The 26570-nt window shown below is 36.9% G+C and overlaps 3 protein-coding genes across 4 annotated transcripts; 1 reads left to right on the top strand and 2 right to left on the bottom strand.

Annotated features, from left to right (window-relative positions):
• Nucleotides 1–2242: 2242 nt before the first annotated feature.
• On the top strand, nucleotides 2243–8819 carry LOC308690168 (uridylate-specific endoribonuclease C). 2 transcript variants are annotated; one of them, XM_081364492.1, is made up of 7 exons: nucleotides 2243–2389; nucleotides 3991–4093; nucleotides 4276–4387; nucleotides 4548–4669; nucleotides 5135–5247; nucleotides 5477–5630; nucleotides 5745–8819. In XM_081364492.1, exons 1-7 carry the CDS (start codon nucleotides 2379–2381, stop codon nucleotides 6003–6005), a joined length of 876 nt encoding a protein of 291 aa, XP_081220618.1. In that variant the 5' UTR covers nucleotides 2243–2378; the 3' UTR covers nucleotides 6006–8819. The 2 variants fall into 2 exon arrangements, with proteins under 2 accessions (XP_081220618.1, XP_081220619.1); XM_081364493.1 differs by having other exon boundaries at nucleotides 3994–4093; nucleotides 5745–8000.
• Nucleotides 7160–7981, bottom strand: tnnt2c (troponin T2c, cardiac; the record flags this gene model as incomplete). Its single annotated transcript, XM_081364494.1, has 1 exon — nucleotides 7160–7981. The coding sequence occupies one exon, from the start codon at nucleotides 7979–7981 to the stop codon at nucleotides 7160–7162; it is 822 nt and encodes a 273-aa protein (XP_081220620.1).
• Nucleotides 8820–11585: 2766 nt separating the features above from the next.
• cry1a (cryptochrome circadian regulator 1a) lies at nucleotides 11586–24833 on the bottom strand. Its single transcript, XM_081362809.1, has 14 exons — nucleotides 23536–24833; nucleotides 18889–18997; nucleotides 18519–18661; nucleotides 17768–17952; nucleotides 17490–17578; nucleotides 16413–16553; nucleotides 15978–16289; nucleotides 15749–15900; nucleotides 14189–14391; nucleotides 13777–13884; nucleotides 13319–13414; nucleotides 13129–13194; nucleotides 12934–13041; nucleotides 11586–12380 (listed from the first exon to the last, which is right to left on the bottom strand). Exons 1-13 carry the CDS (start codon nucleotides 23691–23693, stop codon nucleotides 12941–12943), a joined length of 1863 nt encoding a protein of 620 aa, XP_081218935.1. The 5' UTR covers nucleotides 23694–24833; the 3' UTR covers nucleotides 11586–12380; nucleotides 12934–12940.
• Nucleotides 24834–26570: the final 1737 nt, after the last annotated feature.

Raw genomic sequence — 26570 nt, 5'->3', positions numbered from 1 at the left:
CTACTGGTTCAGATGATCTGGGAGATCTTCGGGAGGGCAGAGGTAGACCTCTTCGCCTCAGAAGACAACTATCATTGCCCAATATTTTTCTCAAGGGAACAGGACGTGCTGGCCCAGGATTGGCCCGAAGCTCGCCTGTATGCCTCTCCCCTGATTGCTCTGCTCCCTCAGGTCATCAGGAGAATCAGGGAGACCAGATGCTCAGTGCTATTGGTGGCTCCACTTTGGCGAAACCAGTCATGGTTCCCCGAGCCGATACAACTGTCATTCCTGATTCCGCTGAGGAAAGACCTTCTCTCTCAGGCAAGAGGGTCCCTTTGGCATCCACAACCCGTGTTGTGGAGCCTACATCTGTGGTCCCTCGACGGGAGCCTTTGCAGCTCCGTGTGAGGGTGGCCAGAACGATTGCAGAGGCCAGTGCACCGTCTACAAGACACCTCTATACTCTTAAATGGTCTGTCTTCTCTGACTGGTGTGCTGTCCAGAACGAAGACGCAGCCGTTTGCGATGTATCAGCCATTCTGTCCTTCTTACTGGAGCTGCTAGATAAGGTGTGTACCCCTTCCACGCTCAAGGTATACGTGGCAGCCATCGCAGCGAATCACGCCCTCATGGCTGGCTAGTCTGTAGGAAGAAATTACTTGGTCGTCAAGTTCTTGAGGGGAGCCAGGAGACTTAACCCGCCTCACCCTCATACTGTTCCGATCTGGGCCCAAAGGACTGTGGATGGAACTGATAAGTTAACAACCAAATTCTCAATGTTTTATTTGGAAAGTTGTGGCAAGAGTCTCCCCAAGGTCAGCATAGGCTACCTCAAATCCTACACTACAGTGACGCCCATGCAAATTCAAGTCAAAAGAATCAATGACAAACTCCACAATCACTACCTTACCCTCACCAAAGAAGCCGGTAGTGAAAGTATTGCATTTGGTCTCCATCATCACTGGATCTTATTGAAAGTTCTAAGTTGTACGATTTTTAGATATATTACTTTATATATTTATCCTAATCAAGCAATTAGTTTGAAATGCAAAGTGAACTATTTAGAATGTGTAACTCCTGTTGTGGATGTACTCTTCCAGTAACAATGCACTAAAACAACTAAACCACAAATAATTTACAGCATCCTATGATTATGTAAGACAGATTGGCACTGCACAATTTGCAGTTGACTATATTTTCATTATGAAAGTGATTCCAGGTATCAGTGCGTGCTCGCTTTTGAAGCCATAGCTTCACTTCAGTTCTCCTGTCTGAACGACATGCAGTCCCATCGCTAACCAATCAGACCTCAAAGTACAACCCAAAGTGCCATGATAACCGATCAGAGAAAAAGAAAATACTCTTTATCAAAGTCATGATCCATCATCACTGTCACTTCTGTGTACCCATCCCTAATTTGGACCAGTTTCTACCCAATCTAATCTGGAAAAAAATCTAATTACTGGCATATTGAGTGTTTTCCAACATGATTTAACCATGTTAATATACACTTTAACATTTTTAACGTGTATGTTGCCGTTGTATGCTTTTCATTTTTATTTCAAGGCTCTGATTCATTTGTATTCATTCTGGTGTAAAAATACAACCAGATTCATTGGAAACAGGCCATGTTTGTAGATCCATTCACTGTGACTCAGATCAGGAACTATTGAAATTCCAAATTAAAGGTAAGAAACCAGATTTGCGATGAACCCAACTATGGACTATGCTTGTAATAAAACCAACAACTAACATTTCTACACTTTTGTGAGTGCTGTCGTTTCTACCTTATAATGTTTCAGAATTATCCCCCGAGCCTAATATAGCCTAATTTTGGGTGTTGTGAATGAACACCATCACTGGATACTGCTGAGAACGGATGCAGTATATAAACATTTTCATTTTTATTTTATGAAAAGGAACAGAAATTTGGGGAAGCACTATCATTATAAAAGCCTATAATGCACTTTTATGGATAGTGTATGGCTAAATAATAAAATATGCAGTTATTGTGACTGCAAATAAATATTACAAAATGGAGAAAAATTCAGGCTGAGATTTTTTATATATTTTTTGGTTCAGAGAAGGTTTATACGAGCAGACTGTTTAAAAAAAAGTTTATAGCCTGACTCTGCTACCACCTGTTACTCGGACACTCCCTTCCTGGATCTCAGTCAGTTTCGTTTCCTCTCTTCCACTTTACTACTGGTTAAATACAATTTCCCACCCCGTAGAGGCGTTACCGTTCGCCACTCTCATTGGTCAGATTCGTCAATCGATCAAATTGACATCGCGTAAACTAACACACACCCATCAAAACCAGCTTTTCGTCGCTTGCGTAATTAAACGCTATAATTTCGTTGAATCATCAGAAGAAAGTGGTTTAACCTGCGAATATGGCCAGAGGGTGAGAAAATCAATGGCAACAGAATGTTACTTTAACGGTCTTTCCGGTTTGTGGAAATCAGTAACTCAAAGTTGTGTTGATGGTTATTAACATTACTTAGGGGTATTTAGTGTGATTTTAAAATCACAATGACTATGATTTTACTTAACTAAACTGTACATGTGATCGGTTTTGTTTTGTGTGAAGATGTTGTTTTTGAACGTATTTTTCACGCGCAAACAGGCATAACATCCGGTGCGAATTAAAATACACAAATTATGCGCACAACGACCAGCTGGATTTTCTATACGAATCATATGTCTATGTTTAAGATATCACATTTTTCGACATTATTACCGTGTTGAGTGTGGTGCCTTTGTACAATCGAGCTTTGTTTGAAGTGGAGGCAATGCCATGCATTTACAAACAGCCTCTATTTAACGTTTTCCAGATGCGAGGGTTCTGCGTTCACACAGCATGATTTGCTTGCTGTCTGTTATAAAATAACCCCCCCCCCCAAATAGCCATAATCCCAATTACCATCGTTACTACAGTGACTATTATAATTGCTTTCTTAACTAGGCAATAAAGTCATCTTCATGACTTTTTCGGTGAATCTGCGTTGTGAACGGGAACTGCACTTGACAACTAGCTAGTTGTCGCGTCGGCGTCACACATAGTGTCGTCGTGTGTTTTGTTTTGATTTCTGAAAAAAAGGTGTTTTCATGCCTGAAAAAAAGGTGTTTTTATGTCTGGGTGACTCACATTGATATGAGCTGTGTATCATCTGAACGTTTTAGACCCAGTCACATGTCTTCCCCTTGAGATTTGTTGTTCGTGCGTGACCCTAATGCTGCACTGAACACTTTTTTTTTTTTTTTTTTTTTTTTTTTTAGGAATGAATGAATGAAAAGGCATGAATGAACTCGCTTCTCTATTGTACTCGTGCCAAATTAATTGTGATTAGAATTTCAGGTGTCAACTGTCGAGAGAAACCGTGCTTGACGTCTGGTATTCTTTTCGAAGATAACACACCTCTACTGTGAATTGTTTTTCTTTCTGTTTCTGAATTAAAAGTTATTTAGATATTTATTTTTTAGGATTTAAAGGAACAGTCTAGGTGGAGTAAATGTCTAAAAAAAAAAAGAGAGAGAGAGAAAAAAAGTTCTAAAATGCTGAAATCCTTGAAAAATTTATGCTGGCACTTCATTCAGCTTATTTTTATTACTATTAATAATGTTGAGAAAATCACTGCTTAAAATAACATTTTAAAGAGTGTTGAACTTTTTTCTGTTGAATTGTGTTTGTTTGTTTATTATTATTATTAATATTTTCATTTTAAATGTATGAAACCAGCACAAATACAAAGATTACATTTCAAATAATGTGATGTGTTGTAACATAGACTTTTTAAAGATTTCTCCTTGTTATCATCTTGGATAACCTTTGAACATTTGTCATTGACTCATATTGGTAGAGATAGAAGAACTAAAATAACCCCCCAAATAGCCATAATCCCAATTACCATCGTTACTACAGTGATTATTATAATTGCTTTCTTAACTAGGCAATACAGCCAGACTTGACTCATTCTAGACTTTCAATGTCATACTTTTTTACAGCAGTCAAGGAACCAATCAGGAGCTCTCAGATGTGCTGAACGAACTGTGGAAGCTGGATGTGAACCGCATGAAACCTGGAATAGACTATAAAATCAACCTACAAGTAGGTGGTTGAGGGAGGATGCAGGTTTCTGAGAAATATATATATATATGCATTAAAGTAAAGACATAACGAATGTTAGATTCCATGTACATGATAGCTGGTGACTTGACTTCACTATGACTTCTTTTGCATGATTTAAGGAGAATCAATCAGTCATTTATAGTGGATTTGTTTTCACACAGGGGAAGGCTGGATTTGTATCTGAGGGCAGTAACAGTGCCAGAGACAGCGCTAGAGCTCCTCTCTTCTCTTATGTCAATGAAAACAAGCTCAAAAGCATTGATACCTATGCCTGTAAGAAACCATGGGCCGTTTCTATACTAATTTGTTTCTAGTTGCATCCTTATACATAAATCTAATAAATACACTGGTTTTCAGTTTTCATTAAATTCACAGATATAATGCAATGCATGGCAGTTTAGACAGCTGTTTGATCTACTTTGTGTCTTCTCAGACTTCATAAATCTGCTGGACAATTATGAGATGTCTACAGGAGTGGCTGAGCAGGTGACAAAAGAGGAGCTTACGGAGAACAATCTTTTCCTGGATGCCATTCTGAAGACCGAGATAATGAAGGTACCATTACTCAATGGTCTTGTTTTGCCTTGCTATTTAGTAACATCATGTTTGAACATGTTGAAATTTAGCAACTTAAAGAATGTGTAGTATGTGTACTATTGACTGTTATCTGATTGAAAGGGATCGTTCCTGACCAGAGTTAAAGTAAAGTAATTTAATTTAGATTAAAATAATTAAATATGTATTGGTTTGTAGTGCACTGCCTAGCCTTGCAAAAACTATTGATAAAAAAACTTAAGAGAAACTAATAATGGTCTAATGTAGTGGATAGAAAGTGGAGAGTAAATATGAGCATGTGAGACAACTGTGAAAATGAGATGTTGGTTCAAGGAGGAGACTATTAAACAAAATGCAAATACATCACCGTGCAAATACATGCAACCATTAACATGCAAACATTACCCTACAAGTGAAAGAAAATATTATAATATAGTCCAGTTCTGATAGGTTTTGTCTTTGCAGTGTGCCCACAGGTATTTAGTACGCAAAGGTCGAGCCAAGTCGGATCCGGCTCAGTTTAAGAGGCAACTCTATGATATTTGGTTCAAGCTCTATCGCAGAGACAAAAGTGGAGGGTGAGTTAAAAACCTAGCAAGCGTACATATGTGTATTTTTGACACATGACCTGAATTGGGTTTGTTAGATGAGTAACTGACATACTAATGACTTTTGGAATGAAAAAATCACTTACCATCATATTGCTTGAGGCTTATGCGCTAATAACTTGTGTAATTTGTATGCCAAGAATTTATACATAGAGAAGTTTATATTTATCTGCCCATCTCCCTCTCATCCCTCATGCAGTGAAGATTCCTGTGGATTTGAGCATGTGTTTGTTGGTGAAACCAAGCATGGTAAAGAGATCATGGGCCTCCATAACTGGGTCCAGTTTTACCATCAGGAGAAACACAATCATGTGGACTACAAAGGATACAAGGCCAGAAATAACAAGGACACGGTATTTCATCATTTAATAATGATTTGACAAGGAGACTCTTGTATAATCATGTTAATATAACGTTGTGTGCATTACTTTCAACATTTAAATTTACACTGTGGCTCAATCTCTCAGCCAGATGAGGACGATCACGTCTTAAACCTGCAGTTCAGCTGGAATGGTCTAGTCAAGCCCGTGGGCAGCTGTTTCATAGGCGTCAGCCCAGAGTTTGAGGTGGCTCTGTTTACCATCGTCTTCCTTCTGTCTGATGAGCGTGTGGCCAACGTTAAGGTTAAAGTGGATGAGTACCTGCTGGAGATTGTGGTGTACAGATTTGGGAACTCCATTGGGACATCATACCCCAAAATGATCAGCAGCAACAACCGGGATCTCTAGGTCTCAATGGAAGGTCATACAGTATCTGGTATGGAAAAAAGAGTTACTAGGAAAAAGGGGGCTTTATAATCCAAATTTCAGTTTGTGATCCTTAAATCCTTAATCTTGAAATGTTTATGTCATAGTAATTTTTTTTGTACCACTATTAGAATACTGCATAATGACAGTTCTGTGCAAACAATTTAACTTGTCATAATTGCACTCAGTCCCTTATAGTTGGGTTAACCATAAATTGCTTAAAAATGTGTATTTAGCCAATAAACAGCTGAGCTATAATCATAGATAATCATAGACCAAATCTAACTGCTACAAGCTTTTGGAAGTTTTTTTTTTTTAATTGAGCAAGAAAGTTGCATATTAGAAATCAAACTCTTATGTATATTTTATTAATCTTAAACTGTCAATGGACAGAGCGGAACATGGAAAATGAACACGAGCCTTTATAGAAGAATAATGTTGTTTACACTTTTGTTTCGTATCTGTCCTTGGAACTGCATAGCATAAAAATCATTCTGCTAAAAACATTAGCTTTTTTTGTAGAGATAGATACTTTGAAGTATGTGCCAAAACCTTTACTGCTGGTACAGTCATATATATGTGCCTTTTTGTTGTTAAAATAAAGACATTTTCCATATATATATATATTATAACATCTTGATGTATTTGTTTATTAATATGTTGTATTCCAGTATGTTGTATTTCCATTGAAATTTCTGCAAGAGCTTTTGGATATTGAGCGATCTTAGTGATGCCAATGAGATGATACATATTTTCCAAAGTGAAATTACTGCTTTAATTTGAGAAATATGTTAACACAGGTTAATGAGCAAAAGTTCAGAAATGCAAAAAAAATCATACATTCAAATATAAGATTGCATTTCTACTGTTGTGTGAAATCTTGTGAAACAACAAAAAATGATTAAACTTTTAAAAGGTTCACAACATAAGCTCAAGACTTCAGATTACATGAAACATGATTACATGAACCAAAACATTAAACCCAGTAATACCCATTAAATGTATGATACAATGCTAAATAAACAATTATTAATCAACAGGAATAAAAATATAAATGATGTCCTGTAAAGTTCAATATGAGACTTGAAATTGATTCCTCTGTTCTGTGTGTCATTGCATATGTCAATCAGATTAATTTATTTCCAGGACTTCCTGGTGGTCTTGGTCACCTTAGCTCCCCTTTGATGGTCACTAACGCGGTTACGCAGAACGTTGATGTCGTACTTCTGTCTCTTCAGCTTCTCTGCCAGGTCAAACTTCTCAGCGTGGAGTTGACTGAGCCACTTCCAAAGGTCAAGGGCTTTCTCTCCCAGCTTTTCCTGGTTGAGGTGATCAATGTTGAGGGGTTTGCGACGCTCCAGCAGACATTTGGTCTTCTTCTCACGCTCCGTCATCTTCTTTCCCTTCTTCTGATCTACCTTCTGCAGGTAGCCACCGTAGCCCTTGTTGGAAAGGATCTTCTTTTTCCTTGCTTCGTCCTCAGCTCGCAATTTGGCGGCCTCTTCCTCACGCCGCGCCCTTTCCTCTGCAATGCGTGCCTGTTTCTCGCGATCGCGCTCGGATCTGACGCGTTGCTGTTCGGCACGATCGGCCCGACGCCGCTCAATACGGCTCTTCAAAGCTATGAGGTCATCCTCCTCCTTCTGCCTGGTGGTGAAGTGCAGCTCAATGAGACTCTGCAATTCATTGAAGTCCTTCTCCGTGCGCTTCCGGTGGAGGTCATCAAAGTCCAGCTTCTCTCCATCAGGCAGCTTTGGTGCCATAATGTTGGGAATATACATTTTGGGCTTGGGTTTGAAATCCTCTTCTGCCTCTTGTTCATCTTCTTCCTCTTGTTCTTTCTCATCGGTTTCTTCTTCCTCCTCATTCTCTTCTTCAGCCTCCTCTTCCTCTTCCTCTTCCTTTACCTCCCCCTGTTCCTCCTCAAACTCCTCCACAAACTCCATGGTGTCGCACATGGTGCTTCTTTTGGGTGTTTTGGGAAGAGGAAGAATGTACGGCTGGTGGGAAAGATCCTAAAGGGACTGAGATGTTCTCCATGGATGCGTTGTGGTTTTATAGGGTCTCCCCCCCCCCCATGTGACGTTTGCTAAATGGCTCTTGGATAAGCTTTTTGAACAGATGCACGTAGGATCTATTTTCTACTTTACAGGATCTTGTCTTCTACCCAGACCCTGACCTCTAACCTCTGACTCTCCCACCCTAAAACCTTTGTCCTTTGGTGTGAAGAGGAGCCTATTTCAGACTTAAAACAGATGCACACGCACACTTGTGCATTGGAAGGGATCTTGTTTCACACCATGTTTGAATAGATTAACTGGGCACCAATATTTAGGCATTAATTTAATTGTCTAACATCAGTTGTTTCGTTTCATCTGTTGCTTTGAGTATAAACAATGATTTAGTCATTTTTAGGTTCATGGTACTCTCATTAATTCAATTTCTGTTTGAAAATTACAAAATAATACAGGGAATTTTGTACCCCACCCCTGAGACAATGTGAAATGGATAATGGTAGACAGAGAGATAACAGACAAAGGCAGACAAGTGTTCAGTGGCTTCTGTACAACTATTTGTGTCTAAACATTTCAGCTGGCTCTCTCTGCATGCCGTTGGAAACCTATCGAACCTCCACCAGGCCTTTGGGAAAATAAACACTGTCATAATAGTTTTCTATTTGATGTGTAATGTGGGGAAATTCTTTTAAAAAGTATATATTTAATTGAGTGACAAATGTGATTGTTAGTTTAAAATTTTCTTTTTTTTTTTTATTAAAGCTGTTCTTTTGAAATGATCAAATAATCCTGTTTCAAAAGATGTTTCTTTCATGGTTTCCACAAAAATATTAAGTACAACCGTTTTCAAATGAACTTAAGCAGCAAATGAGCATAGAACGATGACTGAAGACTGGAAACTGAAGACTGATAATTCAGCTTTGCCATAGCAGGAATAAATTACGTTTTAAAAAACATTCGTGCTTCCTTTTGGATCTATGGGTGCAATATCATTCTAAAATAAATAAAAACATCTCTATGAAAATGTTGACTTTGTGCTAAGATATAGCAAATATATTTCAGTTTCCCTTAAAAAGCATTGCGATTGTTCTGAGCAATTTCTAATGAGCTCTGGACAGAGTCTGTCTCTAGTGTGTACAGAGAAAAAATAATCTCTAAGCCACTTATTGAGATGGTTTGTTTTAGGATCACAAAGGAATTTATGGTTCTCCATTGGTCTAATTATCCCATGCCACCTCTTAATATTGGTTTTACTGTTACAGCATTGTGCACTTATAAAAAGTGCACTTATATAAAGTAGTCTAATTGTGCCACTCGTATGTCCTTTTCTAATTTCCTCAATAGCCTAATAGACAAGATGAGTGATACCTCGAGAATGAAGGGCAACTATCTCCATCTTCCTCCCTTGTTTGAATATAAATAGTCTTCATGAGCTCACTGTACCCTTGTATTGAGGAGTGATTCTGTCAACCTTCAGTCTGCCAGTAGCCTATGTTATTTGTGAAATTGTGAGTGACAGGTGGAGGTCTTATTTAAATCAGATTCCTCATTGGTAAGACACAGCGAGGGACAGCTGCATAGGGGCCCATGTGTTTGCGACGATTTACAAGATCCCCAAATAGCCGATTCGCAGTTACAATAGCAGTATATATACTCTTCAGTACATAATTAAAAAATAAATAAATAAATAAATAAATAAATATAGATTCAAATTGTACATGCATTAAAAACAATTCCTCGCTATTTCTGTAGTTACACCAGTTATCGCTATAGACATCGTCACTATGTGCCTGTGCTACTTAGTACTTCCCTTTGTATTTGCCACTTCACTTTGTGTATACAGTATACTATTTGTACTTGAAGAGTAAAATTTGTTTTGTGTTTTGGTAACCTAGCTTTGATTTTTGCATTTTTAGAATTGAAAGCAGAAAGCAATGACTTATTACCCTAGCCTACAGCCTACAGCAAATGCACCTCGACAGGGAAATATATTAATTCTTATCTGCTGATTATTTGTTCTTTTTAAGACTGTATCTGACTGTATCTAGTACATCACCTGATTGAATTTATATAGAATTGTATACTCTTTATACTCTCTCTTGATCATTGATGACGTATCCCTTCGATAGCTCAGTTGGTAGAGCGGAGGACTGTAGAGGTTTAATGTTGTCATCCTTAGGTCGCTGGTTCGAATCCGGCTCGAAGGAGAACATTTTTGTCTATGCGTTGTTTTGTTAGAAATGTAGTAGTTTGTTTTATCAAGTTGCAATCTTATATCCAATTATTGACGATTGATTATCGATATAGATATATATTAATGTAAATAAATTAAACTTTTCATTGTTATTCTACATAAAATAATACAACGTGTAATTTACTAGATGCAAATAAATGTATTAAACTTATAAAAGTATAAAATATATTGATAGTTTCCCAATTCCCATCATGTTTAAAGTTTACCAGCCTACAACAGCATACTCAATTTGTACTCAGATTGTATTCTAACCATGAAATGCATTAATGCAATGCAATAAATTGTATTCTATTCAAGGTTCTCACACTTTTTGACAAATTAATTTTCAGACCCGGAGCTACCAATGTTAATATATTTTAAAGTTGAATGTGCATTGTATGGAAGCAGATCACATGAAAGAGAGAAACGGCGCTACCATGTGGACATACACAGTATTTATGTCACACCTGTGACAAACAGATTTTTACCTCTTCTTTCTTTTAATGACGGAGTTTCATTTCATCTGAAACTTTCAGGTGATTCTTCTTGTCAATTATTTATGTTTATATATTAAGGGGTGACATGTCCTGTTTGTTGTCCCTTACGCAACATTCATTTCATAACTAGACGAGGTGGAACAGTCTCGCCCGATAAGCTGTATGGTTTAAAAAACCCGCATTAATTCGCGACTGAGGACTGAGGTTGCTAAGGAATATTATATACGTCACCTCTTACGCAAACGTGGAGGCGTGGCAAAGCTACTGTGTGTTTTGAATCACTGCTAATGCGGCCTTTTAGCATAATACAAATATTTATCACGTTTATTTACACTCTTATTTATTTGTTTTGGTGCTGGGATACAGTGGAAATGACGAGGTTTCTAAAAGCAAACTTTCGCGCGTTTCGCTATGTCCTTGTGTTTTAAGGTAAGCAAACAATATTGTAAAGTTTTTAAGCACTATATGCGTTATTTTACCTTTCAAGGCGTTCATAATGGCCTCAAAGTTATTGGACACTCACTCCATCCTAAAAATTACACGAATTTCATTTGTTTGAAAGAGAGATAGCATGAACAAACCAAAGTTGGTTAGGTTTTAAGTTGTAAATCAAGAAATATGTTGCTTAAATTTAAGATTAAAAAAGTATTTGGGCCAATGATCTATGTTTTGGACAATTTGTGGTTGACCTTAGTGAGCAAGTTCATAGTTAATGGTAATTAGTAAAAACTAATTTATTTGTTTATGTAATAGGTCATCAGCTATGCTGTGCAAGGGAATCAGCATTAGTCACCTGAAAAAAGAGTGACAGAACAGCATCCTGTAAGTAAATGAGCGAGACAACGTACATTTACACTTTATTAAACAAGCACAATGTGAGAGGACGAGAAACACTGTGGTGAATTATATTTTCGAATAGTTTACAGCAATTGAGAGACAATCAAATAGAGAGGAGTAAACGGGGACTGAGAAGGTGGAGACAGATGTCAGTCTGAAAAAAGATCACAAACGGCTGTAGTTGAGACAAGCAAAAGGAGAGTTCAAAAAACATAGTGCAAGCAAACAGCCTGATGAGAGGCTAAGTAATGTACTGCATGGACAGTCTACAAATGCTTTAAAAGGTTCAATTTTATGTTTTCATAAAGAACAGAGTAAAATTGATCCACAATAATTCTTTATATCAAAAATATATCAATGGGTCTATGACTACATGAAATAGAGAAAGCACATACAATATTAAATATGTACATTTTGTATGTAAGTATTCATCAAATCCTTATATACACAAAAATTTAGTCCCAGAGAGTCCAAACATGAACGCAACGTTGATAGAACATTGCAGCTGTGCAGATTACAGAGCCACAATATAATTCCAATGTTGTCCGGATGTCGATGACCGCTTGGGTGAAGACCCTGTGATAATGTACAGTCAGTTTTGAAGTGCTATGTGTTAATGTGCTTAGAGAGAGAATCATGCACTCCATTGAATCGCTCCCGTCACTGGGATTTTGGTTTCTTCCATAAAAATGCAAAACATAACAACTCGAAAAAGGTGCAAAAAAAGACATCAGGCCTCTGCGAAGTCGTGTTGACCGCTATGCATGGACCATTTCTAAAAAAAAAAAAACACACAAAAATGACACATGAGGCTTCATAAAGCATAAGAACATGACAGTAAGAAAAACAGTAGTGCTTGAAAAAAAGGTGTCTTCTTTAATAATTAAAAACATTAATTGTGATTCATTTCATATTTTGGCATATACAAGTAATTAACTACAAAAATACTTTAAAATTGTAATGTGTATATTTAAATATATATTTGTAAAATATATATATATATATATATATATATATGTAAAATCTAAATATATTTAAATACATATATAATTATTGTAAGTATATATATATATATATATATATATATATATATATATATATATATAAAAAAAAGTATTTTGTAGTTATATATATATATATATATATATATACAATCAAAATACTAAATTTATACATTTAAATATATATATATATATATATATATATATATATACAATCAAAATACTAAATTTATACATTTAAATATATATATATATATATATATATATATATATATCAATCAGTTTCATAATTAATGTTTTTGCACATATAGACAACCATTGACAGACCTGATGTTTAAGAGCTGCTCTGACGTTGGACTTTTGAGCCCGTGGCAGGACCAGACTCCTCGCTGTGTCGTTTTCCAGATGTCAGGATGGTGCTGTGCAGCCCTCGTCCTGAAAATGAGATTTAAAGATTATAATGCTAACTGTAACATGTGCATGACATTAGACTGGCCTCTGGTTAAATGTGGAGGTCTTTACCTGGCTGTACAGCAGGACTTAAGTCTTGCCTGTAGCACATTGTGCTACTACTGTTGCCTGCAAAACCTGCAACACAAACACTATAATGACATGTCTGACATTTGGAAAAAGGAGCAATGCTGCTGAGATTTATTGACATTGTTGATAATTGCAGATATAGATATTGACGTTGTTGGTATAGTGTTTGTACCTTGCAGTGGCATGATGCTGGTTGTTTGGTGGTCTCCTTGTGAGTAAACCATCCTGCCGTGCCATTCACCTTGTGAGGTGGGGGGCATCTGATAGCCTGAATTGAATAAAAAAAAAAAATCAATCAGATATAGTAGTGGTTTCTACAGTAACACGATGCTGTTTTTGCACTGAGGGTTATATAAGTTAATATATATATATATATATATTGCAGTTGCAGCGACATCTCTTCTCTTCTTAATTCTTTCTTACTCCACTTAACGAGATCGCAGCAGTAGCAAACCACAACCATACAATCAATTACTGATGGCCAAATTCAAATCCCACCCTTCATTTCTTTCTTGTTTGAGAAGCCATTTCAGTATACGTCACAAGAAAAGAAAATCGCAATTTCCGCTTCATGACGACTTTAAGTGATGATTATAGTTTTAACAAATAATTAAGTTAGAGTGTGCAAACCTAAAGGTGCAGTGATTTCCTTGGTCACATCTCCTGTTTGGAATCCCATTAAGGTTGTGGAATTCTCACCATTTCCATTAGCACTGGATGGCACTGTTGCCAGCAGTCCTGTTGGGGAATGAAGCATCAGTCAGAGACAAAAAATGAACTCGTTTCAGATTCTGTTGTGACAATTTTCTGTTAATTCAGACGTTAAATCACATTCAATTCACGAAAATCCTTTAAAAATTTAATAACCTCAATCAGCCCTCAATATTCAGAAGCTTATGAGTTCAGAAGGATTAAACACATTTTTAATGTGGATTTAAACAATTTTTAATAAGTTACACCAATATATGAGGCAGAAACCAATATTGCGAGAGCGGGGTATGGGTTAGTGTGGCATTTTCATTTCCCTTAGTTTCTGTCTTACCCAGGCCATGGTAGCTGGACAGTTGCTGGTAGATCTGTTTCATACGCTCTATGTTGAGGCGGCTTGCCTCTGCGTGATGCACCATGGGTTTGGGGTAGTGTACACCAATTATACATTTGGCTGCTTTCTGGACGCTTTCAGGAGCATTCCAGGGGTCGTAGATATACTTGGCTGGGAAACCCCTCAACACTGGCAAATATCGCCTTCAAGAGAAAAGGGGAGTACATTATATACATATATAATGTAATCTATTACATTATAACATTACAATTTCTGGCTGTTATCTGTGACCAGGCCAGCAAGTCTTTGTGATGTATCGAGAGCTATGGTATCCAGGTTAATGTCGGCATACCACCACGTAGGACGAACGACATTCCTCATGTCGACGCATGAGGAAGCTGTCTGAAAGGGATGTCCAGGTACTAACCTGGATTGTATCCAAAAAAAACCCATGAAATTACAGCTGCCCAACTCACTGCAGAATTAAATGGGCACCTCGACTCTTCTGTTTCCACCAAAACTGTTCGCCGGGACGGAACTCCACAGAGTCGATATTCATGGTCGGGCTGCTATAGCCAAACCCTTTGGTCACTCGTGCCAAAGCCAAATGTTGGTTTCATTGGTGCCAAGTTCCAACAGTGCAAATCTTGGGCTGTGGGCAATGTAAAACATGTATTGTTCTCTGATGAGTCCACCTTTACTGTCTTTCCCACATCCTTGGGAGTTACAGTGTGGAGAAGTCCCAAAGAGCCTTAACACCTGGACTGTTGCGCAGCCAGAATGAAGCACGGGGTCAATCAGTGATGGTCTGGGCTGCAATATCATGGAATTTCCTACTGTGCTTGATGGGCGCATCACTGCCAAGGACTACCGACCTATTCTGGAGGACCATGTGCACCTAATTGTTCAGAAATTGTACCCTAAAGGGGGTGCTGTGTATCAGCAGGATAATGCACCAATAACCAATACACACAACAAGACTTGTGACAAAATGGTTTGATGGACATGAAAGTGAAGTCCCATGGCCTGCACATTCACCAGATCTAAATATTCTGAGCCACTTTGGTGTATTTTGGAGGAGCAAGTCTGAAAACGTTTTCCTACACCAGTATCACATAGTGACCTGGCCACTGTTCAGGAAGAGGAATGGCTCAAAATCCTTTTGGCCACTGTGAAGGACTTGTATATGTCGTTCTCAAGACAAATTAATGCTGTATTTGCCGCAAAAGCAGTACTACACCATACTAATAAATTTATTATTGAGGTCTAAAACCAGGTGTTTCAGTTTTATTTTCCGACTGGAAATTCTTTGTTTTTGCATATGTTCACAATTTCTTTGTATTACACCCTTGCCCACAATTATATCAATGCAATTTGCCATGTTTTATTGTGTTATCACAAATAAAATAATTGACTCCAAGCACAACTACACAATATGCTTAAAAAAAAAAAATATTTGAATAAAGGGTGAAGAAGTCAATCTGCCTAGGCCGGACTTTGTTCAGAGCCTAGACCGTTATTTAAACTGTTCTTTGTTTACACTGTAGAATTCTAACTCACCGTATGTAGTCTCCGTTGGGGTCGGGGCGACGGCCGAAGCTCACGGGACAGTAGCAGTGGAAGAACTGCTGGAAGAAGGAGCTGCAGGACAGCCACATCCAGCTTCCTGCATTCACACTCCAGTCTGCATCCAGCAGCAGCTCCTCAAAGACCTGTGAAGACAGACGCATGTGAGTGCTGTCATATTACTAAAACACCTCAAATAATCACAATAATGAGCGCTTTTTACTTTCATGCCCTCCTCCCAGCTGATCCACAGGTCTCCACGGGTGAGGAAACAGGCAACTGCATGTCGGGCCAGATGGTGGATCCAGCCCTCTTGCCTCAGCTGGGTCATGATGGCATCAATCCAGGGGAAACCTGTCCTGCCCTCAGCCCACTTGGCTAAAGCCTCTGGGTTTTTGTCCCACGGGATCTGCACACAAATGGGGTTGCCTTCCATCTTGTCGAAGCGTGGGTTGTTGGTGGCGGCCGTGTAAAAGAATTCACGCCATAGTAATTGGCCATAAAGGGACAGAGGAGGTGAGCTGTTCTTTTTGACCTGTAAGGAAAAAAGTGTAATTAATATAAGTGATTACTGAGCTAGCGCTCTACATGTTCCCTGAGTTAGAACCGTTAGAAACATCATTTGAAGTACATAAGATACATATGATGAAATACTGACCTTTCTGTAGAGATCTGTGAGTTTGAAGTAGAAGAGTCGACAGGAGAGGCAGCCGAATCTTAAATATGGACTTAAGCCAGTGGGACTGGCCAGCAGTGAATTGGCATTCATTCTTGGACGCTCAAAGTTGGCCACCCAAGCCTAGAAAAAAGGTATTTGCTATGAAATAATCATTTATTGACTGCACTCAACAAGGATGGCCAGGGGCTAGTTTGTCTTACAAACATAACATTTCGTTTTCTGTGATGTTGTGAAACAGGTTATTTAAATGGAAAACATACACTACCACTCAAAAGTTTGGGGTCAGTAAGATTTTGAAATGTTTTTGAAATAAGTACTTTAATAAATAATTTTTAAAATCTCTTATGCTCACCAAGGCTGCATTTATAAAACTCAACACAGTAATATTGTGATTTAGTATATTTTAAAATCTAATTTTTCTTTTCATGATAGCCAAGCTGAATTTTCAGCATCATTACGCCGGTCTACAGTGTGTCACATGATCCTTCAGAAATCATTCTAATATGCTCATTTGGTGCTCAAGAAACTGCTTCATTTGTTTTCAGGATTCTTTGAAGAATAAAAATAGAAATCTTTTGTAACAATTTAAATGTCTTTATTGTCACGTTTTGTCTTAATTTAATACATCCTTGCTAAATAAAAGTATTTCTTTTCTTTTTAAAACTTGCTGACACCAAACTTCATACGTTAATGTAAATGGTGAGTTTTTTTTCTTCTTCTGTAGAATCTGCTAGAATGTTATATGATACTGAAAGCATCAGTTAAAATAGGTCAAATTATTAACAACTCAAGTGGGTTGTTGTGTATGCATGTATATACTGTACGTGTATGTATATATGTGTGTATATATATTTATATAGTCTTTGTCTGTATTTTTCAGATATTATTGCAAATTAATTTTTTAATAAAGAAAACATTGAATGGAAAAATACCACTTTGACTTAATTACAAGTAATAAAGTATATATATTAGATTCTGCATCTATGATCTGCATTTTTAGATGCCAATATTATTAATCCTACAGTTGAGCATGTGTGATTATGGAGTGTCTCTAACCTTCCTCTCCAGGTGCCTCTCTAGACGAGTGAGGGCCTCTGTTTCTCCTCCAGGCCACACGGCTGAGGACAGGCCCTCTGTGTCAAAGCCTGTTTCAGGAAAAGCATTAACAATTACACTTTTTACATCAAAGTTTCATCACAGTTTGAACTGGTATGTCTGATTCCTTGTGCGTTTAAGGATGAAATACATACTTCATGAGAAGTTTATTATGCTACACATTTTAGCTTGAAGATTTTTCTTTTTTTTTTCTTTTGAGAGAGAGACAGCAGACTGACCAAGCTCTTCCAAAGAAGGAACCCCGAACTTCTCATCGTGGTCATCAGAGACAGGAGTGGTGCACGCCCCCATGACTTCTGCTGTGATGGTCTCTGCCGGGATCTCCACAGACTCCATCCTGCTAATGAGGGTCTGGTAGCGCTTGTACGTGAGTGGAGACTGGCCTCCATTCAGCTCAATTATCCTGAGAGACAACAATCCACCAGTCAGTAAGAAAACAAAAAAGTCATGATTACAGTTGACTCTTCTTCGCTAAGCCCTGCCTTTAAAATTACCTTAACAACTGTTGCCATGCGCCATATCAGAAAAGCTTTAGATTTTTTCTGAAGTCAATCTATGTTAGTCTGTGCGTTTGAGTAGTTACAAACATTATTTTACAAACGTTATCTAAAAATATGATAAAATGTAGCAGAGGCACTTGCAATGCTGACACAAGATAGCCAGAGAGGATATACTTGTGATATACTGGCTAAATCTCGAGAATATCATTAAGAACACCTACATTTGCTCCAAAGTAAATTATGGGGCTTTTACATGACAGTTTTCAACTAAAAACAGAATACTTTATATGCATTTTGGCAGTTCATTTACACGACTACGGTGTTTTGGGTGCTTGAAATCTCAAACTTTTGAAAATGTTTCAAAGTGCAAGTTTTTGGAGGTTGATGGAACTTAGCAAAGGGTCAATAACTACAAAGGAATTATGGAGCAAAAGTTCTGACAAAGTTGGATGAATTTAGAAGTACGTACTTGTCCAGATCGTAGAGCGTGTGAGAGATGCGAACAATCACCTCCACGCCTGCCTCATTGGCCAGCTTCTTGATGGCTGCATCTCGCTCCTTTCCGAATGGCTCTGAGTCGTACTCGTAGGACAGACGAGTAATGTTCCACTCCTGGACACGTTACAATAACATACCATTAGGGGGGCGCAAAAGATTCCCACAATGGTGATAGAGAGCCGAGTCACAAAACGTATGGAAGAGTGTCACATTTAAAGGATAAAATGTATATTTTGCCTCAAATCTATTCCATCCAATCCAGAAATGTTTTCCTGGTGCAAGACTATTACTTTAGAAATATAACAATTCAGTCAGTTGAAATTGCAAATTGAAAGCTGGACCTTAAACAGCCTGGGGAAGACATCGGTGGGTTGGCCACGGATAACGAAGAGTCGTGAGTTTAGTTTGCGGAGGCTGGCATCCAAGTCTTCCAAACACTGCAGTAAAAACCTGAGCAACAAGAGACATGACATGTATTTATAGCCACATACTGACAAATAATATCATAATAATATACATAATATAATTCTAATAATAAGGCAGGTCTACTCACAATAACTATTGCAGTGCTATTGCACTGTGCAACTGTAAAACGTTTCAAAGAAGTCAAGGCATTGAACGAGGATAGGGTAAAAAATAACTATCCACTGACAGAATAATGGCTATAATTATGGATAATTACTTGCTGAAGCTACAGCACATTGCAAACCTCACCCATTTTTTTTTATTTACTTTTAATTTATGACATTAAAATCTAATTCTGTTTTTTATAATTGATCATTTTCATTTTGTTTTTAATGATACACATGATAGTTGATTAATTAATCCATTCCTGCTTTGGAAAATAGGGGCAAAACTTAGGACATACATAACGCCTGAGTCACACCATTGACTTGAGTACTACTTACAAAGAGCCATGCTTACAGTGAAAGAAACTGCTATTTGAACACTGATATTTAAATTGAGCAGACGGCTGCCATTATATAGCTTGCATTGTGCATCAATTAATCATGCAATGATTCAATGACCATGAATCAGGTACTTTGTAAACAAGACTTTTAACTACTGTTAAAATTATGCATCAGAAAGCTGTGGATGGTTGCTGGTGCATTGATACAAGGTTGCTAATGTGTTCTGAGTGGTGTTTAATGTGTTACTATGTGATTAATAGTGTTTTGGGTGGTTGCTTACTGGTCCAAGTAAAAAATAGGCCACATGAGTCTCACATAAGAATTTTGTGGTTCCCTCCTTCAGTGTAAGACTACAATGTTGCACTATTTGAGGTATCTTTCATCTCTCATCCCATCAACAATGTAGACAAGTTACCTGCCAAATTGTTAATGGTGCATTTGCAAACTGCACCAGAGATTTATTCATTCATTTTTTTAAGCACTGGATAAGAATGTAACGATAGCAACTGTGATATGTTTATTCAGTGAAATAGTGAGTTGTCTCTAAATGATTCAGTCCATGATTGATATGAAGACTTTAATATTTCAGTCTGATTCGCCCATTGGCATATTGGCTTATTGGCTTATTATGAACCACGTCATGCAAGCAATTTGATCGTGAATTGTACAGAACATTTTTTGGTGTAGTGCTGTTGAAAAAGTAGTGCAGGAAACCCAATGGATCTTTTAAAATAGCAGCAGCAATTTGAAGAGCACTTGGCCATGATGCAGTGTGTTGTTGACCCAGAAACCCAAATCCTGTTGTCTGCAGGTTCTCGCATTAAAGATCTCAACCTTAAATGCTGAGTAAGAGGAAAGCTCCAGCCTCCAAAGCTAACCTCTTCTCAACCCCCAGACTACCTCAAGTAATCCTGGCCAAATTATAATCGATCTCAAATTAAATCTCTCTAAAACTATGTGGTTATCACACAGTCAGACAAAAGAATGTTATGTAATTTGCATTTCAGGGATTCCTGTCTGGGTCGTAGTGCAGATCAGAGGCGGCAGAAACTAGTTTGTGTCTTGGCATGACAGTTTTGTATCATTTTAGTACAAAATCTATTTTGTTCTTAAAAACCATAATCCATAAGACATATGATGGTGATGTTTCTGCCTGGACTATAAACTAACCAAAAGACACTAAAGGAGTGACCTGGTGCTCTACAGAGTGATCAATCAAACAATCAAACATTTATTTAATGTCACATGGATTATGATCTGTTTGAGAATTATTCATCATGGTCTTTGATAAACTTATTAAAAAAAAGGGAAAAAAAGCCAGATGAATTCATATAAAATAATTCACCTGAGCCATGTTGATAGTCCAGTTGGTTATGGGACAGTAAGCCAAAACCTAGCAACGAACAACCTTGCAAACACATACAACTACCCTGGTGACGCCCTAAAATCATGGCAGCAGGTTTGCATGGGTAAGCAGCCTCATTCATTTATGCAATTTTCTGCAATTATGAGTGGCGAGTTTTGGGAGCAGACCAGATAATATTCCCATACTTTCTCACTGAGACATTCATTGGTATCGACTACTCAAATGTTAGTTGTAAAATTACAAAACCAAAAAGACTTATCAGGCAGCTCTTACTGTAACGCAGCATCATATAATCAGGTTTCATCTCTGTGTGGAGGAAACGTGTTGTAGTAAGACCAGTCAGCCATTTGTGTAGAAAATTGTGTTTATACACTAAAGTTCAAAGGTTTTTGGTCTGTAAGATTTTTTTAAAGAAATCTCTTATGCTCACCATGGCTGCATTTATTTAAAAAAATATAGTAAAAACGTAACATTGTTACATTTGTGTTTTTGTAGTTTACACTGAGACGATAACGGTATTTTTTTCAAAAACTTTTACATTTGAAACCTGTTTGAAAAAAAAGCATTTTAAGTTTTTAGTTGAAAAACAGAGACAGATAAAAATTAGAACTTAAACAGAAAAAATTGACTAAACATAATCCTGACATCTCTCAGTTTTGGTAATGTGATAATGTGTAAATCCCTGTCTAAGCCGCAGCCTCCCTCTCTTTGTCACTGACACGCTGCCCTATGATTGACCGCAGTGTCATGTTATATGACTAGCTACAGCATTGTTGTAATGATTGCAGAGATAATATAGTGCATCAAGTTCACATGTGAAATTGAAGTATATCAAGTTTGTGGTGCACATTAGCAGTCAGTTCTATAGGTGTAGAACAACATTTTGATATTTTAATAATCTGAAATGTGTATATATATATATATATATATGTGTGTGTATATATATGTGTATACATATATGTGTGTGTGTGTATATATATATATATATATATATATATATATCCCCTCAATATTTTAATAACAATTAAAAAATATATTATAATCACACTTTCCAGAGCCAGTATGGGAGCAAATACACTTGCAATAACCAAACAGGCATAAAATGACATCTAAATTATATTTTTATTAGTTTATTATTTTATATAATGTAAATTTCACCATCTATTTACCCTAGTTCATGTAAAATAGATCTGATCAGAGCTTATTTTGATACCATGGTGAATAAAGTAGGTCACTACGTTAGCATATTGTAGTAGTCATTACAATCACTCTCTATAACACTGATGATAATCCGCTCTCTTGTATCTCCATTGAGTTGGGATCAGAAATGGGTCAGAGCAAACAATCAGATCACCTGTGCTGCCCAGCAGTTGACCTCGCCACGAGTGTGTGAACACACATTTATAGAAACCGATACACATGGACACACCACACATGCCATTGTGTTTAGATGTATTGCACATGGTTAAAAAGCTTTGAAAACACAAGCACTGAAACTCATCATTTACTCATCCTCATTTTTTTCCCAAACTGGATCACATAAGGAGACATTTATAGAATGTCTAAAGCTGCTCAATACATGAGTGAATAGTTACATTTCATCATTAAAGGATATCATGTGACTTCTGAAGACTTATATGAATATACAGTGGTTTTTTTTTTGTCTTTTTTGCAGTTTACAGTCCCAAGTTCTCATCCACTTTCACTGTAAGGAAGAGAGCAGCATGAATATTCTTCAAAACTCCTTTTGTGTTCAACTTTAAGTCAAACCATTTGGAATGACATCAGGGTGAGTAAATAATAACATAATTTTTGTTTATGGATAAACTATACATTTAAGAGTTAGTAATATTGCATGACTCGAAACAGAACTAATGCATTTGCTTAGCTTTTGCATACATGCAAATGCTACAAATATATAGTGAAAATCTTTCATCTTTAAAAGAAAAATTATTTTATTTGATATTACTTGATGCCTCTTGCTCAAACAGTCAGTAGACTCAAAAAGTTACAAAACATACTAGTATCCCTTTAGTAATTCAGATACTAAGATGCATACTGACTGCAGTCAGTCACTCATTTGTATCTCTAACCAGTCTGTAAAACCACTAATTGATAACTGATAAATTGTCAAGATTTGTAAAAATGTCTTTGTTAAAATTGTCCATAAGTCATGCATGTTGTTATTACTATATAGTAATATAGACTGGTAATTCTATATTTTAGACTGGTAATAGTTTTTTTTATAGTAATAGTATTTTAGACTGGTAATAGTTTACCTCGATAGTTATAAATTATAGTATCATTATGCATATGCAAACTAATGGAGGTTCTGCAGTATTTTGATTTAAGTGCATCAGTCTCATTGAATGACAATGATGCCATTGTAATAGAAAATATTAGCAAAATAGAGTGGTGTAGAATTGATTTTAGATTATACAGATTGTAATAGAATTAGAATTAAAATGGAATTGATACAGAACAAAATTAGATTATGAGAGAATAGATGTAGAATAGACAAAATTGAAAATTTATAGTAGAATAGAATAAATATGGAAAAGATTAGACCAGAATCGATCAATCATAAAATAATGTAATAGTAATTTAGAAAGTTTGTGTGTGTGTCATCCTTTATAGCACACTACTCCAAATAATCTTGTAATGCATTCCAAGCACCTATATTTTATTATTTGGCATATTTGATCCATTACCTCCACCTGCTGATCCCGACGTTAGATGATCCGGCGAACCAGGGGTCAAGGATGTACACACAGCGGACATTGTGCGCTCCCTGGATGGAGTCTCTGAGTGATGGATTATCGTGGAGCCGCAAGCCCTTCCTGAACCAGTGGACTGTATTTACCACCATTACTCCACCCAAGTCCCTTTAACCGTTTTTAGTATGCTGGGGTGATAGGTTACAGACCTCCTTCACGTTGCTCTAATGCACTCCAAAGAAGAAACTGCTTTCAAATACGTGAAAAACGACAAATATTGTAATAAAGTCACTATAAATGAGCGTTCAAATTATTCTGGATATCTCCGGGGGAATAAAATAATTAGCCTTGCTCTAACAAAACACTTTCCATCATTATGTCAAGTGATTTGGCACGCGACCACAGTTGAAGCATTGGGACACGAGCTGGATAACCGCGCAACAGCCGAATACACGACTGGCTTTAGGACCAGGACGCAACGCAAAGTACGCTTCCCTGTTGTATAACTTGTTTTTCTGAATTATCCAAAATAATCAACAATACTGTACATGTTTTATATCTCGCATGTAGAGCAAGTTCAGCTTTGAGTTATTTTCAATCTCAATGCGCGTGGTCTTCCACCTGAAGTCAACGGAGTCCGACGTACGTGCCCAAATCAGCGCGATTATATAAATATCAATTTGTGCTCGAGCCCATCGTAACCGCGTTACAGGCAGTAAAATAAAGCAGTATCACGCATGAAATGACACCCCGTATTAGGTATCCTTCGTGTCTTGATTTGTTTTCCTTGAAAGTTAAGTAAACTTGTAACGTTAAATATTTTCCCACGGAGAAGGTTCCACACTCTTTCGTCCATGGAATTCAGACCGTCGACTAAGCTCCACCTTTAATGATTGCGCACATGAAGTACCGCGCTCTGTTTTGTCAAGCCCTAATATGACGTAGCTGGTCATCAGTCACGTTTCTTTGGTGATCTCTGGGTGTGATGAACCAATACACTGACTAACCTGTTAGTACACTGACTAACCTGTTAAAATGCTCTTCATCGCATAATGTGAATGAACATTAGCCTACTCTGTATCGTGTATGTTAATATTCATGGAATAGTAATGTCAGAAATGTTATTGATTATATCCAAACTATTAATAAATGCATAGAATTATTACAAATCATGTCTATGCAAACTCTACTCGGAGTTTGCATGTATATACACTGCAAGCCTTGATTTATACATGTCCACTCCATAAGGACAGTTAAGGACTTTAGAGTGCAATCCTTGAAGCTGATTGGCTGGAGCTTCAGTACCCGGATAGGCACATGAGAAGCGACATGATCAAGCTCGTGTCAGTGCGCTGTTCTTTGCTGAACAGGGTGGCGCTGTTGAGTCGTGCTGTTAAAATCACTTTTTCTGTCTTTACAAGAAGTGTTGGCAGAAACGTATTTTCTGCTCTTTGTTTGCATCAGTCCTTTGCATGCATACAGTTCTTGTACTTGGGTCTCTGTTTATCATTTTTAAGATAAACGAGATTTTTAAGTTGATCCTTTATAAATTATCATACCTCTTGGTTCTTTAAAATTGTGTGTTGACTTATCGAGTTATGCATTGTAATTTTGTTTACTGTTTAGTTAGTTATTGATTATGCTGTTTGAAAACTGATATTTACATACATAGCCTATATGGGTAAGGGAATGTAGGCTACCCCCCCCCCCCCCCCCACACACACACACACACCTTATTGTCATTGGTTATTCGATTATTCATCTATCTAAATCGTTAAAATAATTTTTTAGATAAAATCCAAGTATTTTACATTAATGACAAATATATAAATATTGAATTATATCAAAAGTCAATTATATGTGCAGTAAAAGTTTAGCCAGGGAGCTTTTTACCCCCTATTTTTTGTCCTATAACAACTAAATTGCAAATGTTTCTATTTATTTCCTATAATAACACATTGGCTGATGCATCATCATCATCATCATCCTGCACATGCTAAACATATATCTAAATACGTATGTAACAATTTAATAGTAAATGCAAATTGTTCTTATAGGGGACATCTTCCCCCATTTTGATAAAAACAAAATAATAAGATTTAGGCTATACACAAATTATCCTTTATAAATTATCATACCTCTTGGTTCTTTAAAATTGTGTGTTGACTTATCGAGTTATGCTTTGTAATAGCCCCTGGTTTGTTTACGGCCCACTTTCTTTGGGAAAAAACAACCCGTTCAGGTACTGAAATGTCTTTGCTTTCCCAGCATACTCTGCACATTTAACACATTGTATTGTGAACTAAGGATGTGTGCACCTTTGAACACGATAATTTATGTAATTTCAGTTATTTTGTTTTGTGGAGCATGTTATGCAACCATTTATGATCACTCATGTTTTAAAAAATGCTAAATATCTACATATTTTGCAAGGACTGTGTAAGCTTAAGCATTGTAAGCACATCTGTATTTAGAAAGTATGATTTGTTATCCAGGGTTGATCATTAGTAAAGAAAATACCTGATATGTGTATATTCCAACCCCTCTTTCAGTTCAGACCTGCATCAGTGAAAAAGCTTTGATGTCCTTTATAGAAGAGCATTGGTCTGAGAAGCATAAAAATCAGAGTACCCCATTATGAATTATTTAATGTTACATGTCTTTGTGCACTTTTCCTGTAATTCAATATGTTATTAAATATGTGTTATGATAGAAGCATGTAATTTTTTAGCTCATTTGAACAAGAATAAGTTCAATATTTGCCTCACTGGATAATTGAATTGGAAAATAATTTTATATTTTAACTAGTATATCCAAATTCCTTAATGTCATATATTTAATCTATTTAAATTACCACTAACATAATGCTACCATTTTATTTAAATGGCTGTAAGCATTTTTACATCTCAGTGTGGTGCACCATCGTTTTTCTTTCTATGTAGCATTATTTATGTATGAATTTTGTCATTCCAGTGAAATGGTATCTTGAAAAATGCTTGAATGTGTGAAGTTACTTGTGCAATTTAACG

This window comes from Scardinius erythrophthalmus, assembly GCF_964197995.2.
Source record: "Scardinius erythrophthalmus genome assembly, chromosome: 4".
NCBI classification, from domain to species: domain Eukaryota; kingdom Metazoa; phylum Chordata; class Actinopteri; order Cypriniformes; family Leuciscidae; genus Scardinius; species Scardinius erythrophthalmus.
The sequence above is the reverse complement of the archived record's forward strand: the minus strand, read 5'-3'. Positions and strand labels throughout refer to the sequence as shown.